The sequence below is a fragment of the Narcine bancroftii genome, chromosome 3, assembly GCF_036971445.1.
Source record: "Narcine bancroftii isolate sNarBan1 chromosome 3, sNarBan1.hap1, whole genome shotgun sequence".
Classification (NCBI taxonomy): Eukaryota; Metazoa; Chordata; class Chondrichthyes; order Torpediniformes; family Narcinidae; genus Narcine; species Narcine bancroftii.
In genome coordinates, this window is record NC_091471.1 from 200,651,843 (window position 1) to 200,667,378 (window position 15,536).

The 15,536-nt window shown below is 45.8% G+C and overlaps 1 protein-coding gene across 3 annotated transcripts in view; it reads right to left on the reverse strand.

Moving 5' to 3' along the window:
* Positions 1-241: 241 nt before the first annotated feature.
* Positions 242-15,536, reverse strand: part of naf1 (nuclear assembly factor 1 homolog (S. cerevisiae)) — a 217,569-nt gene continuing 202,274 nt past the window's right edge. For 2 of the 3 annotated variants that reach the window (XM_069926272.1, XM_069926273.1), the window contains exon 9: positions 8,623-10,067. In XM_069926272.1, coding sequence (XP_069782373.1) covers positions 9,529-10,067 — 539 coding nt within the window. In that variant the 3' untranslated portion in view covers positions 8,623-9,528. Of the gene's footprint in view, positions 1,330-8,622; positions 10,068-15,536 lie in introns of those variants that run through there. The other variant, XM_069926274.1, reaches the window with a different exon arrangement.

Genomic DNA, 15,536 nt, shown 5'->3' on the forward strand with positions numbered 1-15,536 from the left:
CGCTGGAGCAGCCTTTTAGGGGGCTGCTGCCTGAAAGGTGAGTTCTTAGTTTTCCATCCGATCCTGTAGCTGCCCTCCAGGTGGAGGCCTGACATGAAATGGCCTTGAGCCTGGTCTTAGACCCTTATTTAGACCTCCTTTTTTTTTCATTTATTAAATTACTGTTTGATTGTTACAGACAAATTTGTATAATTTGCTAAATTTTTAACAATTTAATGGATACAAACTTTATAATGTCATGTTTGATCAAAGTTGCAACCTGTTAGGCCAAAATCTTTTTTACATTTTTATCTCTTCTGATAATAAACTATGGCATTCTTAAACTTTGACCAGTAGAAATCAATATCATGGCATATCCAAACAGAGCCTCTCCTTGCAGTTTATAACTTAAAGCTTTAAAATACATGAATCATCTACACCAGGGCTTCAAAGACTTTTAGCTCATGAAACCCTTTGGGGAGCACTTGGAAATCACAGAACCCCAATCATCAATTACAATTTAAAAGACCTGGTACATATACAAGCATAGTAAGAAAGTAAATTAACTCACAATTCTCGATGTTGAAATCATTAGTTGCCTCAAATTTGCATTTAATCAATGGGATGCCTTCCGACATCACAATGTGTGTGGGGGGGGGGGGGGGGGGAAGAATCTCTACTCAGTAGTTGGTCTGGGTGGCAAATGACAAGAGAAGACCAGTCCGTTGCTGATGTCACCTCCTCCACCACGCCAGTATTGCTGGTTGTTGATGAGGTGAGTGGGAATCTGTTCTCCATTAATGTCACAATGGCGGGGTGGGGGAAAATCCTCCTTCATCCATTGATGATTGGCTGTGTGCAGACAAGCAGGCCGCTGATTGACAGGTGAGGACGGGCACAACCGCTCTGGGTGGCATCACAGTGGAGGCTTCGTTTACTGATTGGCTGTGCGGGCAATGGTGACATAACCCACCACCATCAGTTGGTGATTTGACAGGCGAGGTCAGCAGGCGCAACTCCCCCACCAAGCCCGTCCACTCACCAATGTCACAATGGCGCCACAGCCTGGTGTTTGGCTGCGCAGGCATGGAGAAGTGACATCACAACATTCCCCCACAATTATTCACATGCTAATTGGTCCAGAACCCCACCCCACCGGATCCTTTGACAGACAGGCTGAGCCCAGGCGCCAATTGCAGTGGGTATTATACAAATGAGCAGCAGAGGTGAGCATTTGAGGAGGGCTGTGTGCGTCTCACCCTCTCTGTCATTTCTTCCAAGGAACCCCTACACAATGAGCTGAAATGTTGTAGAGGTAGATTGGCCAATAAGGCCATCATTCTTTTTTTCCTGGAAAAAAAATTAAATTTGGATTATAAACCAGATAACAGTGAACCAGCTGGTCATTACATAGCCTCTTCAGTTTGGCATTAATTGAACTACTAGACATAATGCAGGAGAGTTTTAATTCTGCTATGCTGGGGGAAAAGATGTGCAAGATGATTCATGATGCTAACCAATTGTTGAAAAGACCCAAATTATTTATCTTGAGCTTTCCTACTTTAGACCACGAGTGAACTGAAATCAATACCAGTGCAGCTGAGCAAAATGACCAGCAAGTTACTCAGGATATCACAGGGTAATAAATGATTGCCACGAACTTTTCCAGCAATGCCCATAAACCAAAGGAAAAACTATCAATGAGTAAATGTGCAGCTAACTTCAATTTTTGTAGCACAAGCAAAGAGATTGAATGTCATCAATAAAATTTGCTATTTTCTGGGTCAAACTAGTAGGAGATATCTTACACTGCATTACAAAGCTCAAATCTGCTATGAAAATACTAGCTTAAAGCTTTCCTCCCAGTTCAGTTAAATATACTTAGTAGATAATCTCACAACTGAATACAGCTACATTTGTGGGAAACACCTTACTATCTACTGAAAACAATGTGCCTTTGTATATAAAATGGTATTTCATTGCTATTTTCAGCAGGTCGTAGAGATTAATGTGCAAAAAGGAATTAAAGTCAACCAGAAGCTTAGTTACAAATGAAAGCAATCAGAAGTGAGGAAGTTCTGAGGCATCTATGGAGAAAAGTACAGTAAAACCCCTGGTATTCAGCACCTTTGGGGGTTGGTAGATGTCAGATATGCGAGTTTTCCAGTTGCTTGAAACTGCTTGTTGCGTGCATGGAGAACTAACGGCAAGGCGTGCCAATTTTATACTTCTGCATTTTTTTACCCATATATTTTGTGATTTTTTTTGCCAGTTGCTTGAATTCCAGATAACAGTAATACTGTTAGTATTGAAAGGAGCAGGCTGGAAATGGAATTTACAAAGCTGATCTTGCAGGAAAGGGAGGACTTGTGGCGGCTCACCACAAGGCAGGTGAACCGCTTGTAAGCCACGCAGCCGGCCAAAATGGCACCGTCGGAGGTTTCCCTTCCTTCCAGCTCGGGACTCAGAAAACCGCGCTTGGGGACCATGTGATGCCCGGGTGACGTCAGCACCCTCCAGGGCAGTTCTTAGCCAGGTCCGGGCTGGGAGTATAAGTGCAGCCCAGCAGCCTGCATAAACTAGTCTGCTCACTGAGCTCAACTGGTCTGGTTGTGTGTGTTCTTTCAAGAGCAGTGTAGCTGCTGCTACAGTTGGTGACCCTGATTGGTTCAAACATCTTTGAACCCATCATGAGCGAGCCTGAGATCAGCGCTATAGCGGTGAAACTGTATGAATTCTGGGTTCAGGAGCCGGAGACCTGGTTTGGCCATGCGGAGGCCCAATTTCACCTCTGCCAGATTTTGTCCGACACGACCAAATACTACCATGTGGTCGTTGCCCTGGACCAGGCCACCGCCAGACGCGTGCTGCACCTTGTTCAGCCCCCACCCGCCGTGGACAAGTACAAGACCATCAAGCGAGTGCTTACCTGGTCCCTCAGACTATCAAGACACCAGCGAGCCGCTCTGGCGCTGCACCTCGATGCCCTGGGGGACAGGTCCCCGATGGAACTGATGGACGAGATGCTCGCGCTCATGGGTGAGCATACCAACTGCCCACTTTTTGAGCACATCTTCCTCGAAAATATGCCCAGGGACATCCACCTGCTGCTGGTTCAGGAGAGCTTCACTGACCCGAGGAAGGTCGTCCCAGAAGACCCAAGAGCTATGGCTCGCACGATTCTCAGAAGGCTCAGTGGTCCAGGGCATGGGCACGACCATGCCAAGCCCACCCCTAGCGCTGCGGTAGAGAACCCAGCCCATGCAGGGGCCCCCAAAAGCATAACCAAGGCCACAGCATCCACTTCAGGCCTCTGCTTTTACCACCAGCGCTGGGGAGCCAAGGCCCGCAAGTGTCATCAGCCCTGCTCGTTCCAGGGAAATGACCAGGCTGGCCATTGTTAACGGCTGCGGCGGCTGGTCAAGGACACAGCCTCCTCTACCTGCGGGACTCAGTCAGTGGCCTGCGGTTCCTTATTGACACTGGAGCCCAGATCAGCGTCATCCTGGCCACGACCATCAAATCCAGGAACCGAACTCGTGGACCTCCCCTCCGTGAGGCCAACGCAACGGCAATCCGGACGTATGGAGACAAGACAGTCCACTTCCAGATCAGCAAGTGGAATTTTGCGTGGAGGTTCACCGTCTTGTACCTTCTGACTGCCATCCTGGGTGAAGACTTTCTCCTCGCACATGGGCTTCTGGAGGACATTTGTGGTAGGCGCCTGGTGGACGGCCGTACCTTCCAGGTCGTTCGCCTCAACATTGCCCGCTCAGAGCAACCGCAGATGGCCAGAATCAGCACGCCCAGAGACGAGTTCCAGCAGATCCTGGACGAGTTCCCGACACTCCTCAAGCCACAGTTCTCCGCTGCCTCGCCGCACTACGGGGTGTTCCATCACATCCCCGCCCAGGGCCCGCCGGTACACGCCAAGGCACGCCGGCTCCTGCCTAACCAGCTCCAGGTAGCGAAAGAGGAGTTTTCACACCGGTTGGAGCTGGGGATCATTCAGCGGTCCGACAGCCCGTGCGCCTCACCTCTCCACCTGGTCCCGAAAGCCTCCAACAGCTGGGGTCCCTGCGGAGACTATCGACGACTCAACGAGGCAACTGTTCCTCACTGTTACCCCATCCCTCACATCCAGGACTTTGCGGACAACCTGCATGGCACAAGGGTCTTCTCCAAGGTTCACCTGGTGTGTGGATATCACCAGATCCTGCTGCACCCTGAGGACATTCCCGAGACGGGCATCATCACCCCTTTTGGTTTGTTCGAATTCCTGCTCAAGAACGCCGCTCAGACCTTCCAGCAGACTCTGTGGGAAGGGACTTGGATTTTGTCTTTATTTATTTGGACGACATCCTCATCGCCAGCAAGGACCGGGTGCAATACAAGGCCCACCTGCGTGCCCTTTTCTCCCAGCCGGCCAACTTCGGCCTTACCATCAACCCGGCGAAGTGCCAGTTTGGGAAAGAGTCCATGCAGTTCCTGGGCCATATCAACATGCTGAAGGAACCACGCCCAGCGCTGTGAAGGCCGCCGCTATCAGGGAGTTCCCATGCCCAGACAGCCTCAAAGGGCTGCAGGAGTTCGTGGGTATGGTCAACTTTTACAACTGCTTCATCCCAGGAACTGCGTGCATCATGCAGCCACTGTTCGCCCTCATCGCAGCCAAGCACAAGATGTTTGCTTGGAACCCAGAAGCCTGCACTGCATTTGAGGCCACCAAGGACACTCTGGCGAAGGCCGCCATGCTCGCCCACCCGCACACCGACCTGCATATGGCACTCTCTGTCAATGCCTCTGTCACAGTCATCGGTACCATCCTGGAGCAGCAGGTGAATGGACATTGGAAACCACTGGCATTCTTCAGCCGCCTGCTTCGCCCGCTGGAACGCGTATAGTGCCTTCGACCGCAAGTTACTGGGCATGTACCTGGCAGTGTGGCATTTCCGCTATTTTTTGGAGGGGAGGACTTTTATCATTTTTACAAACCCCTCACCCAGGCGCTTGCGATGGCAAAGGATCCCTGGTCGGCCCGCCAGCAGCGTCACCTCTCCTTCGTGTCGGAGTTTACCACGGAGATTCGGCACAAATGTGGTTGCCGATGCACTCGCAACCGGCCATCTGCATGCTGAAGCCTGGCCTGGACTTCGACCAGCTCGCCTGGGACCAGGAAGCTGATGAGACGAGGGGCTTCAAGACTGCCGTCACCGGCTTGTGGATCCAAGACCTCCCAACTCCAAGCAGTGAAGGCACCATCCTGTGTGATATCTCCTTGCCAGTGGTTCCCCAACAGTGGCTCAGGCAGGTCTTCGGTCACATCCACGACCTTTCACATCCGTCCATCAGGTCCACGATCCGAATGGTGGGAGAACTGTTCATATGGCATGGGCTGCGGAAGCAGATTGCGGGCCAGTTCGACGTCCTGGCTCACCTCACCAGCGATTGAGGTGTCCAGTTCACATCTGCGCTCTGGGCACAGCTCACCAACAGGTTGGGGATACAGCTACACTGCACCACGCCTACCACCCGCAGGCCAATGGACTGGTCGAACATCTGCACCGCCACCATAAGTCGGCGCTCATTGCCCGCCTCAACAGTCCTGACTGAACGGACGAACTGCCTTGGGTGCTCCTGGGCATCCGCTCCATTCCAAAGGAAGATCTGCAGGTGTCATCAGCTGAGCTGGTCTACGGTGTGCTGCTGGCACTACCTGATGAGTTCGTCAACACATCTCACAATCCCCAGCGGTCACCGCATGAACTACTTCCTCACCTCAGGGCATGCTTGGACTCCTTGGAACCCCCACTGCTGCCCAGGCATGGCACCCGCCCGACTCACATTCCCGGCGAGCTGCTTTCCGTGGAGTTCATTTTCGTTTGGCGCGGCACCTCTGCAACGACCATACGAGGGGCTGTACAGGGTTATACAGCATTCTGGCTCGATGTTCACGCTGGACTTGGGGGGCAGGTATGAGCTGTTTACCATGGACAGGCTGAAGCCAACGCACCTCGATCCCACTGAGCTCATGGTCGTTGCCCAGCCCAAGAAGCAAGGCCGCCTGGCAAAAAAGGACATTGGCGCTGGTTCTGGTGGAGGGGGGTGGAGCTGCGTGGCGGCTCACCACAAGGCAGGCGAACTGACCACGCTTGTAAGCCACGCATTGGGGCAGCCAGCCAAAATGATGCCGTCGGGGGTTTCCCGTCCTTCCAGCTCTGGGCTCAGAAACCTGCGCTTGGGGTCCATGTGACGCCTGGGTGACGTCAGCGCCCTCCAGCACAGTTCTCAGCCAAGTCTGGACTGGGAGTATAAGTGCAGCCCAACAACCTGCAATAAGCTAGTCTGCTCAATGAGCTCAACCCGTCTGGTTGGGTGTGTTATTGCAGGAGCAGTGGAGCTGCCGCTACAGACTCAAAAATTAATCATTCCTTTCAAACTGTCCTCCTATTGACACTTGGTATTCAATCACACTCCTTCTGAAAGCTCATGGCAGGATTACAGAAATGCTTTCCAATAGCTAGTAGTGAGAAGGATTTTTGACCTAGTGGAGCATTAATCTTCAGCTGACTTCTCTTCATATCTCACATGGTTAATAATGTCTGATAAACCTATTGCAATTTTTTTGAAGAGATCACAAGTAGAATTGACAGGGGAGATGCAGTGGATGTTGTGTATTTTGACTTTCAAAAAACCTTTGACGAGATGGCACACGAGGATGCCAAACAAGACAAGTCATGGAATTACAGGAAAGATACTAGCATGGAAAGAGCATTGGCTGATCGGCAGGAAACAGTAGAAATAAAGAAAGGGATTCTATAAGGGTTGGTGTTTGGGCTGCTTCTTTTTACATTGTACATAAATTATTTGGATTATGGAATAGATGGCTCTGTGGCTAAATTTGCAGATGATACCAAAATAGGCAGTAGGACGGGTTATGCTGAGAATACGGAAAGGCTGGAGAGAGACAGATAGATTGGCAAATGGACAAATAGGTGGCTGATTAATACAATGTTGGAAAGTATATCTTCATGTACTTTGATAGAAGAAAGAGACAAGCAGATTATTATTTAGAAGGGAAGAAAGAAAATTCAAATTTCCATGGTGCAAAATGACTTGGGAATCCTCATGCAGGATAACCTAAAGGTTAACCTCCAGGTTGAGTCGGTGGTGAACAAGGCTAATGCAATGTTAACCTTCATTTCTAAAAGAATAGCATATAAGAGCAAGGATGTAATACTGAGATTCTGTAAAGCACTGGGTGCGATCTCATTTGGAAAACTATGTTCAGTTTTGGGTGCATTATTTGAGAAAAGACATGCTGGCATAGGAGAGGGCTGAGAGAAGATTTACTAAAATGATACCAGGAGTGAAAGGGTTAGCATATGAACAATGATTGTGGCTCTTGAACTGTACTTGTTGGAATACAGAAGGACAAGGGGGAATCTCATAGAGGCACTTGAGATGCTGAAAAGCCTGGAGAGATTAGATGTGGCAAGGATGTTTCTCATAATAGGGGATTCTAGGACAAGAGGGCATAACTTCTAGGGTGTCAATTTAAAACAGAGAAGCAGAAAAATCTCTTTAGTTGGAGGGTCATGAGTCTGTGTAACTTGTTGTCACAGGTGGCTGTAGAAGTGAGGTTGTTGGATGTTTTTAAGGCAGAGATTGACAGGTATTTGATTAGTCAGGACTTCAAGGATTATGGGGAGGAATCCGGGGAGTAGGGGTGAGTGGGAGGATGGATCAGCTCATGACTAGAAATGGCGGAGAAGACTCAGTGGGTCAAAAGGCTTACTTCTGCTCCTATATCTCATGATCTTGTCACACATACACCCAGTGGTCAACACAGGGATTCCTCCTGATTTTCCAAACCAAGGTGTTAATGGTATATCATAAACAGGGTTAGCAGAGTCAGGCAGGGGAAGCAGCAAAGGTGCTGGGTGAGGACTACAACCTTGAGCAGACCACAAACAATATTGAAGTAAAACACAAAAGTCTACACAAAATTACTGGAGGAACTCAGCAGGCCTCGTAATGTCCAGAGAAGGTAAAGATATATAACCAATGCTTTGGGCTTGAGACCTTCAGCTTTTGAAACCAAGAAATTGAAAGTCAATCTGGTTGGAAGGGTTTGAAAAGCAAACAGCTTGGAAATCAGTTTCTTGGGAGTATTCAAGGACCAACAACAAGCTGCAAGAGCAAGAAAATAATTGGGCTGTTAAATATGATTAAAATTATGCAAATAGGTGTGGAAAGGAGACAATGGCAAGAAGATTTAAAAATCATCAAGTGAAATCGAGCTTTGCAGAGAAGTTGAATTGCTGCACATTAAATGGCTTTGATGGTGAGAATGATTACAGATTCAAGAAAATCAAGATTTTTATCAGAATGGGCAATTGGGTAAGGCAGCAATCGTGTAAGGCAGCAATCGTTGATTGGTTGATTGCAAAGTATCAATTCTCTATCTTTATGTTTGTGCTACTTTAAATTGCACATAAACCATTGAAGGACCCTCAGGACATTGGACACATTTTACTCCATTGGTCACTACTACAACCAAGTTTGCTCAGATCTGAGAGTAGTACAATTATCTAGTCTATGCCAAATCTTTGAACACATTAAATCAACAACACGTACACATTAACAAAAAAAAATCATTTTATTTTGTCTAAATTTAACATTGTTAATCAATTCGTTCAGACAATCAGACATTAGACTTACTTCCCAATGAAAAGCAAATACAAAAGTGTGCACAGAAATGAAGTGAATGATTGCTATAGCACAAAATAAATGAAAATTTAAATACAGAGCTTAATGAAAGTTGCATACAGAATTGAATGTTTAATTCAAACTTGCACGTAAAAAGACAAAGATGGAATTAGTTCCATAATACATATCAAAAGTAACTGTGTTCTTCAGACTTGGGGCATTGATAAAAGATTTGTCAATTATTTTCTAAATATTTGAGTTTTATTGTCACATGTGGAAGGTCCCCTGATAAATTACCAATGATAAATTTAACATCAGTACCAGGACTACTGCATTTACAAAAGAGAATAATACCAGGTAAGAAGGGGGTGAAACCAGTGATTGGCTGTTTTTAGCTCATCAGAAATCTCTTTTACTTTGACCACAGTAGCAAAGAAAATTGGGTATGGTGCAAAATGATTTGACAATGTGCTTTGGTTAATTTTGCATTTCAAATGAACACCAACTGCATCAAAAGGTGATTGCTTGAAACAAGTAATTCAGTGCGCATACAAAATTGCATTGCTTTTACCTCAGTACTTAAGAGAACTCAAGTTCAGTCTATAATGACCAAAATTTAGCTCTTGCTTTTCAGCTGAGATCAGGACTTTGTCTGGCCACTGGCAGCACAGACTATGATCACTATGGCCACTAATTGTTGCCAGTCCTACATTAGCACAATTTGGAAACCACAAGTTGCATTATTTTTCACCCCATCTACCAAATGTCATTCATTATTTAAAGAATTCACACTAACGTTGTTACCTCACTGGATGATGGCATAATACAGAAGCACTTCTAATAGGGGGGTCTGAATGCAAAATCAGGCTGGCTTTGTGGAGGCAACTGGGGTGAGAATTGAGAATTTAGCAGCTGTGAAGAAGCATTGCGGAAGCAAGAAAAGGGAGAGTTTGGAAAGCAAGGAGGATGTCTTATATTTGATTCTGAACAGCCAGTGCTCATTGAGTGAGGAGGGACAGAAGGGGGAGGAGGAGGAGGTGGAATAGGTGGTAGTGGTGGAGGAGGATGGGATAGAAAAGGAGGTATGTTATTTGATACAGGAGGCCAAAATGAAGGAGGATATGGACAAGGCATCATTGGACTAGATGCGACTGGCTGTGAATTGGATGGATGAAATCTTGGAGGTCCACAAGGTGGCCCTTGATTAAAAGATGGACCAAAGGATCCCCATGGCTGAGCATATCCACAATGAGCTGGGTTTTCAAACCTGGCTGAAGAATAGGGACCAAACCCTTGACCAGAACTGTGCTGAAATCCTCTCCCACGCAATGACTGAGCTTGAGTTTGTTGCGATGCTTGCCCATCTTCTTTTCTACCTATAATGATCAATGATATAGATTTAGCAACATAGATTATTTGCATCAATCGCTACATGACGTACTATTCAAAATGAAGAGCAATACAATGCAAAACTAGGTAAAGAAATAAAATAAAAATGTGTTTTGGTATACATTATTGTCATTGGATTTATGACCTAATTTGTGAGCCAAAGCAACCCAACATTACATTCCTGTTCCTTCTGTCAAATATCAGGCCATATGTTGATTTATTTGTTTTTAAATGCCAGAAGTTAAAACAATTGTGTGACAGCATGCATCAAAGATCAAGCTAATAACTAGAAAATCCTGCAAACTATGGACAGCTTTGTTAACAGAGGAAACCCCCACCTCTCTACCACGGAGGCCCGCACCAATAATCAAGCAGCTCCTTCTCCTCACATCCTTCATTGCAAGAATGAACATATTTCTACAAAGTAGTGTGGTCGAAAGAGTGTAAGTTTAAGATTTTAAGAACTTTCCCATGCCAGTGAACTCGATGCATCTTCTCAGCAATGATCGTCAGCCACAGATTCTGCATACATCAAGGACTTGGAAAGCTGCAGTTAACCACAGCTTCCTAAGGGATTTGATATCAACCCCCATTACTCTTAAAAACCTCATACCTTGATGAAGGGCTCCAGCCCAAAACATTGGTTACGTATCTTTACTACATAAAGCACACTGTTGGACCTGCTGAGTTTCTCCAGTATTGGGTTTTTACTTCAACCACAGTGTCTGCAGGCTTTTGCGTTTAATCTTAAATATCTACATGACTGATATCCTGAACACAGCATCAGCTACAATGCCAGCACTGATGATGGATGGTTCCACGTGGAGACACATTCCATTGCTATAAGCAGCACAGTGTTTAACAAAGATGTCACAGTGATGAAACAACAGTTCTGAATCAGGGAATTATATTATAATACATCCATAGTAACCGCAATCCACCTCAACAAAGCCTTGCTCTGAGGTTGGCATTGATTTTCTGTAAAAGAGAGTAGAACAAGTGGACTTCGCAAAATAATGACACACGGCCAGAATGGTCTTCATCTCAAATCAATGAAACTGTTGCTGTAGGGTCTTCAACAATACATCTTGTTCAAAAGCAAAGTGAGTGTCTCAAAAGGTCAACGGCATTCCAAGCAAAGACCTCATTCTAGATATCTGGACTAGACCTTTGACATAAGGCAGCAGCCCCAAACCTGTTTTTTTTTAAATAAATTTTTAGACATACAGCCCACGAGCCCGTTCCTTCCAATTGCACCCAATTGACCTGCAACTCCCCCTCCCCCACTCCCGTACATTTTGAAATGTGGGAAGGACCCGGGGCAGTCAGAGGAAAACAACACGGACAGAGAGGATGTACAAATTCCTTGCAGACAGTGCCGGATTTGAACCCCACTTGGTGGCGCTGTTCCGGCATTGTGCTAACCGCAACACTAACCGTGCTGCCCTATGTGAACTAAACAAGGAGTTAAAGAAGAAATTTCCAGATGCTGGGGATGAATGCAGTGGACAAGAAGCAAGTCTCTCATGACCTCAAAACCATAACATCAAATTATTAGTTGCTCTCAGTGCCATATGATGCGTACAATAATAACAACAGAAATTGCTTGAAATACTCAGCAGATCAGGCTCCATGTGCAGGGAGAAAAAGCCAGTTAACATTTTAGGTCAAAGACCGTTCACTGAAACTACCAAGGTGACAAAATAAGTTGTTTAACTTCAAGGAGGTTGGGGAGGGGATTGTCTCTGAAAGGTAAATTTTATGGAAATGAGAAAAGATCTAGGAAGAGTGGCTTGGGTATGTTGCTTTCTGAAAAGGATGTGTTCAGTAAGTGGAAGGCCTTCAAAGGCGAATTTTTGAGAGTACAGAATTTGCAAGCTCCTGTCAGGATTAAAGGCAAAGTTAACAGGCATAGGGAACCTTGGTTTTCAAGGGATATTGGCGATCTCATTAAGAAGAAGAGGGGTGAATAGCAGGTATAGGTATACAATCCTTTATCCGGAACCCTTGGGGGACAGTGTGTTCAGAATTTCGGATTTTTTTGGATTTCGGAAAGCCAGAATTAAGCCCACCCGAATTGTGCTGCCGTATCCACCACCACCCCCTTCCAGTCACCTGCCTCTCACCCGTCCGACTTGCACTGCCTGTCTCCCCCCCCCTCGCCCGCCCGACTCGCGCTGCCGGCTCCCCACTTGCCGGATTTTAGATGTCCGGATAAAGAATTGTGTACCTGCATAGGCAACAAGGACCAAATGGGGTTCTTGCAGAGTACAGAAAATGTAAGAAAATACTTAAGAAGGAAATCAGGAAGGTAAAAAGAAGACAAGAGGTTGCTTTGGCAGATAATGTGAAGGTAAACCCAAAGGGATTCTACAAGTACGTTAAGAGGAAAAGGACAACAAGGGATAAAATTGGTCCCCTAGAAGATCAGAGTGGTCATCTATGTGTGGAGCCTTATGAGATGGGGGAGATCTTAAATAGGTTTTTGCATCAGTATTTACTCAGGAAACTGGCTTAGGGTATAAGGAAGGAAAGGAAACAGGCAGGAATGGCATAGAGCATATGGAGATTAAAGAGGAGGAGGTGCTTGGTGTCTTACAGTGAGGAAAGGTTGATGAATCCCCAAAGTCTGACATGATAGTCCTTTGGACCTCGAGGGAGACTAGTGTTGAAATTGCAGGGGCCCTGGGAGATATTTTTAAAATGTCCTTAGCCAAGGGTGAGGTGCTGGAGGATTGGGGGGGTAGCTCATGTTGTTTAAAAAAGGCTCCAAAAACAAACAAGGAAATTACAGGCCAGTGAGCCTGACGTCAGTAGTGAGTAAATTATTGGAGGGTGTACTAAGAGATTGGATATGAAAGTATTTGGACAGCAAAGGCTGATTATGGATAGTCAGCGTGGCTTTATTTAATGCATCTTATAGGTTTTCAAGGTTACCAAGAAAGTAGACGAAGGAAAGACTGTGGATGTTGTCTACATGGACTTCAGTAAGGCCTTTGACAAGGTTCCACAATGGAGATTAGTTCAGAAGGTTCAGACACTAGGTATCCATGGATAGGTTGTAAACTGGATTTGAAATTGGCTGAATGGGAGAAGACAGAGAGTGGTAATGGATAGTTGCTACTTAGACTGGAGGCCTGTGATTAGTGATGTGCCTCAGGGATTGGTGTTGGGACCATTGTTGTTTTTTGTCTACATCAATGATCTGGATAAAAACGTGGGAAATTGGATCAGCAAGTTTGCTGATGACACTAAGATTGGGGACATTATGGACAGCAAGGAAGGCTTTCAAAGTTTGCAGAGGGATATGGAACAACTGGAAAAATGGGCCAGAAAATGGCAGATGGAATTTAATGCAGACAAGTGTGAGGTGTTGCATTTTGGAAAGACAAACCAGGGTAGGACATGCACAGTAAATGGTAGGGCACTGAGGAGTGTGGTAGAACAACAGGATCTGGGAATACAGATACATAATTTCCTGTAAAGAAAGATTTCTGGATCATTGGGATCTCTTCTGGGGAAGGTCAGACCTGTACAAGAGGGACGGACTCCGCTTGAACTGGAGGGGGACCAATGTGCTGGCAAGCAGATTTGCTAGAGCTGTGGGGGTAGGTTTAAACTAGTTTGGCAGTGGGGTGGGGAACAGAGTGTGAGAGCAGTGTCCAGGGAGTATGGCCACCTAGATAGGAATAAAAAAGATAACAAAGGTAGAATGGAGATTAGGGTAGAAGGTAAAAAAGAGAATATATGTGAGGGTCATTCTCTGAGATGCATATATTTTAATGCAAGAAGCATAGTGAACAAGGTAGATGAGCTGAGAGCATGGATAGATACTTGGGTCACGATATTGTGGCAATTAGTGAGACCTGGCTACAGGAGGGGCAGGACTGGACACTTAATATTCCAGGATACATTTGTTTTAGATGTGATAGACCAGGGGGTAAAAAAGGAGGAGTTGCTCTGCTTGTTAAGGAGGACATTACTGCCGTGAGGTGGCAGGATGGTACGGAGGGATCGACCAGTGAGGCTGTTTGGGTGGAATTGAGGGGTAGAGGAGGCAAGAGGGTGCTAATAGGGGTGTATTACAGACCACCAAATGGGCCAAGAAAACTAGAGGAACAAATTTGTAGGGAGATAATGTATATGTGTGAAAATCATAGGGTAGTGATCATGGGAGATTTTAACTTCCCACACATTGATTGGGATACCCAGACGGTTAGAGGGCTGGATGGGCTGGAGTTCGTTAAATGTGCTCAGGATTGTTTTTTAAATCAGTTAGTAGAAGAACCGACTCGGGACGGTGTAATACTGGATCTCCTGTTAGGGAACGAGCTAGGTCAGGTAGCGGACATTAATGTTGGAGAACCAATTGGGTCTAGTGATCATAATTCTGTTAGTTTTAGGGTAGTTTTAGGGAAGAGCAAGGAGAGGCCTAAAGTTGAGGTTCTGGATTGGAAAATAGCAAATTTCGAAGGAATAAGAAGAGATTTGGGGAGTATTGAGTGGGACAGGATATTTTCAGGTAAGGATGTTAATGAAAAATGGAGGATATTCAAAAAAGAAATTTTGAGGGTACAGAGTAGTTATGTCCCAGTGTGGATCAAAGGAAAGGCTGGAAGTCATAGGGAGGCTTGGTTTTCGAGGAATATTGGAAATTTGATTAGGAGAAAAAGGGAGGTGTACAAGAGGTATAAAGAGCAGGGAGCTGAGAAGTTGAAGGAGGACTACAAGGAGTGTAGAAGGAATCTTAAGAAAGAAATTAGAAAGGCCAAAAAAAGGCATGAAGAGGCTTTGGCTGACAGAGTAAAAATAAATCCAAAGGGTTTCTATAAGTACATTAAAAATAAAAGATTAGTGAGAGATAAAATTGGACCCCTTGTAGATAGCGAGGGTAGGCTGAGTGAGAAGTCTGAGGAAATGGGGGAAATTTTGAATGATTTCTTTGCCTCGGTATTCACTAGGGAAAAAAATGTTGAACCAGTTGAAGTAAAGAAAAATAGTGGGGAGGTCATGAAGCATATAAGGATAACCGAGGAGGTAGTGATGGCTGTGTTAAAAAAGATAAAGGTGGATAAATCTCCCGGACCGGACAAAATATTCCCTAGGACACTCAGAGAGGCTAGTGGACAGTTAGTGGGGACATTAACAGAAATATTTAGGATGTCACTGGCCACGGGGGTGGTGCCAAAGGATTGGAGGGTGGCGCATATGGTTCATTTGTTTAAGAAAGGGTCCAAATGCAAACCTGGGAATTATAGGCCTGTAAGTCTGACGTCTGTGGTGGGCAAGTTGATGGAAAGTGTTCTGAGGGATGCTATTTACAAATTTTTGGAGGTACAGGGATTGATAGGGAGTAATCAGCATGGTTTTGTCAGGGGTAGATCATGCTTGACAAACCTGATTGAGTTCTTCGAGGGGGCTACAAAAAAGGTTGATGAAGGGAAAGCTGTGGATGT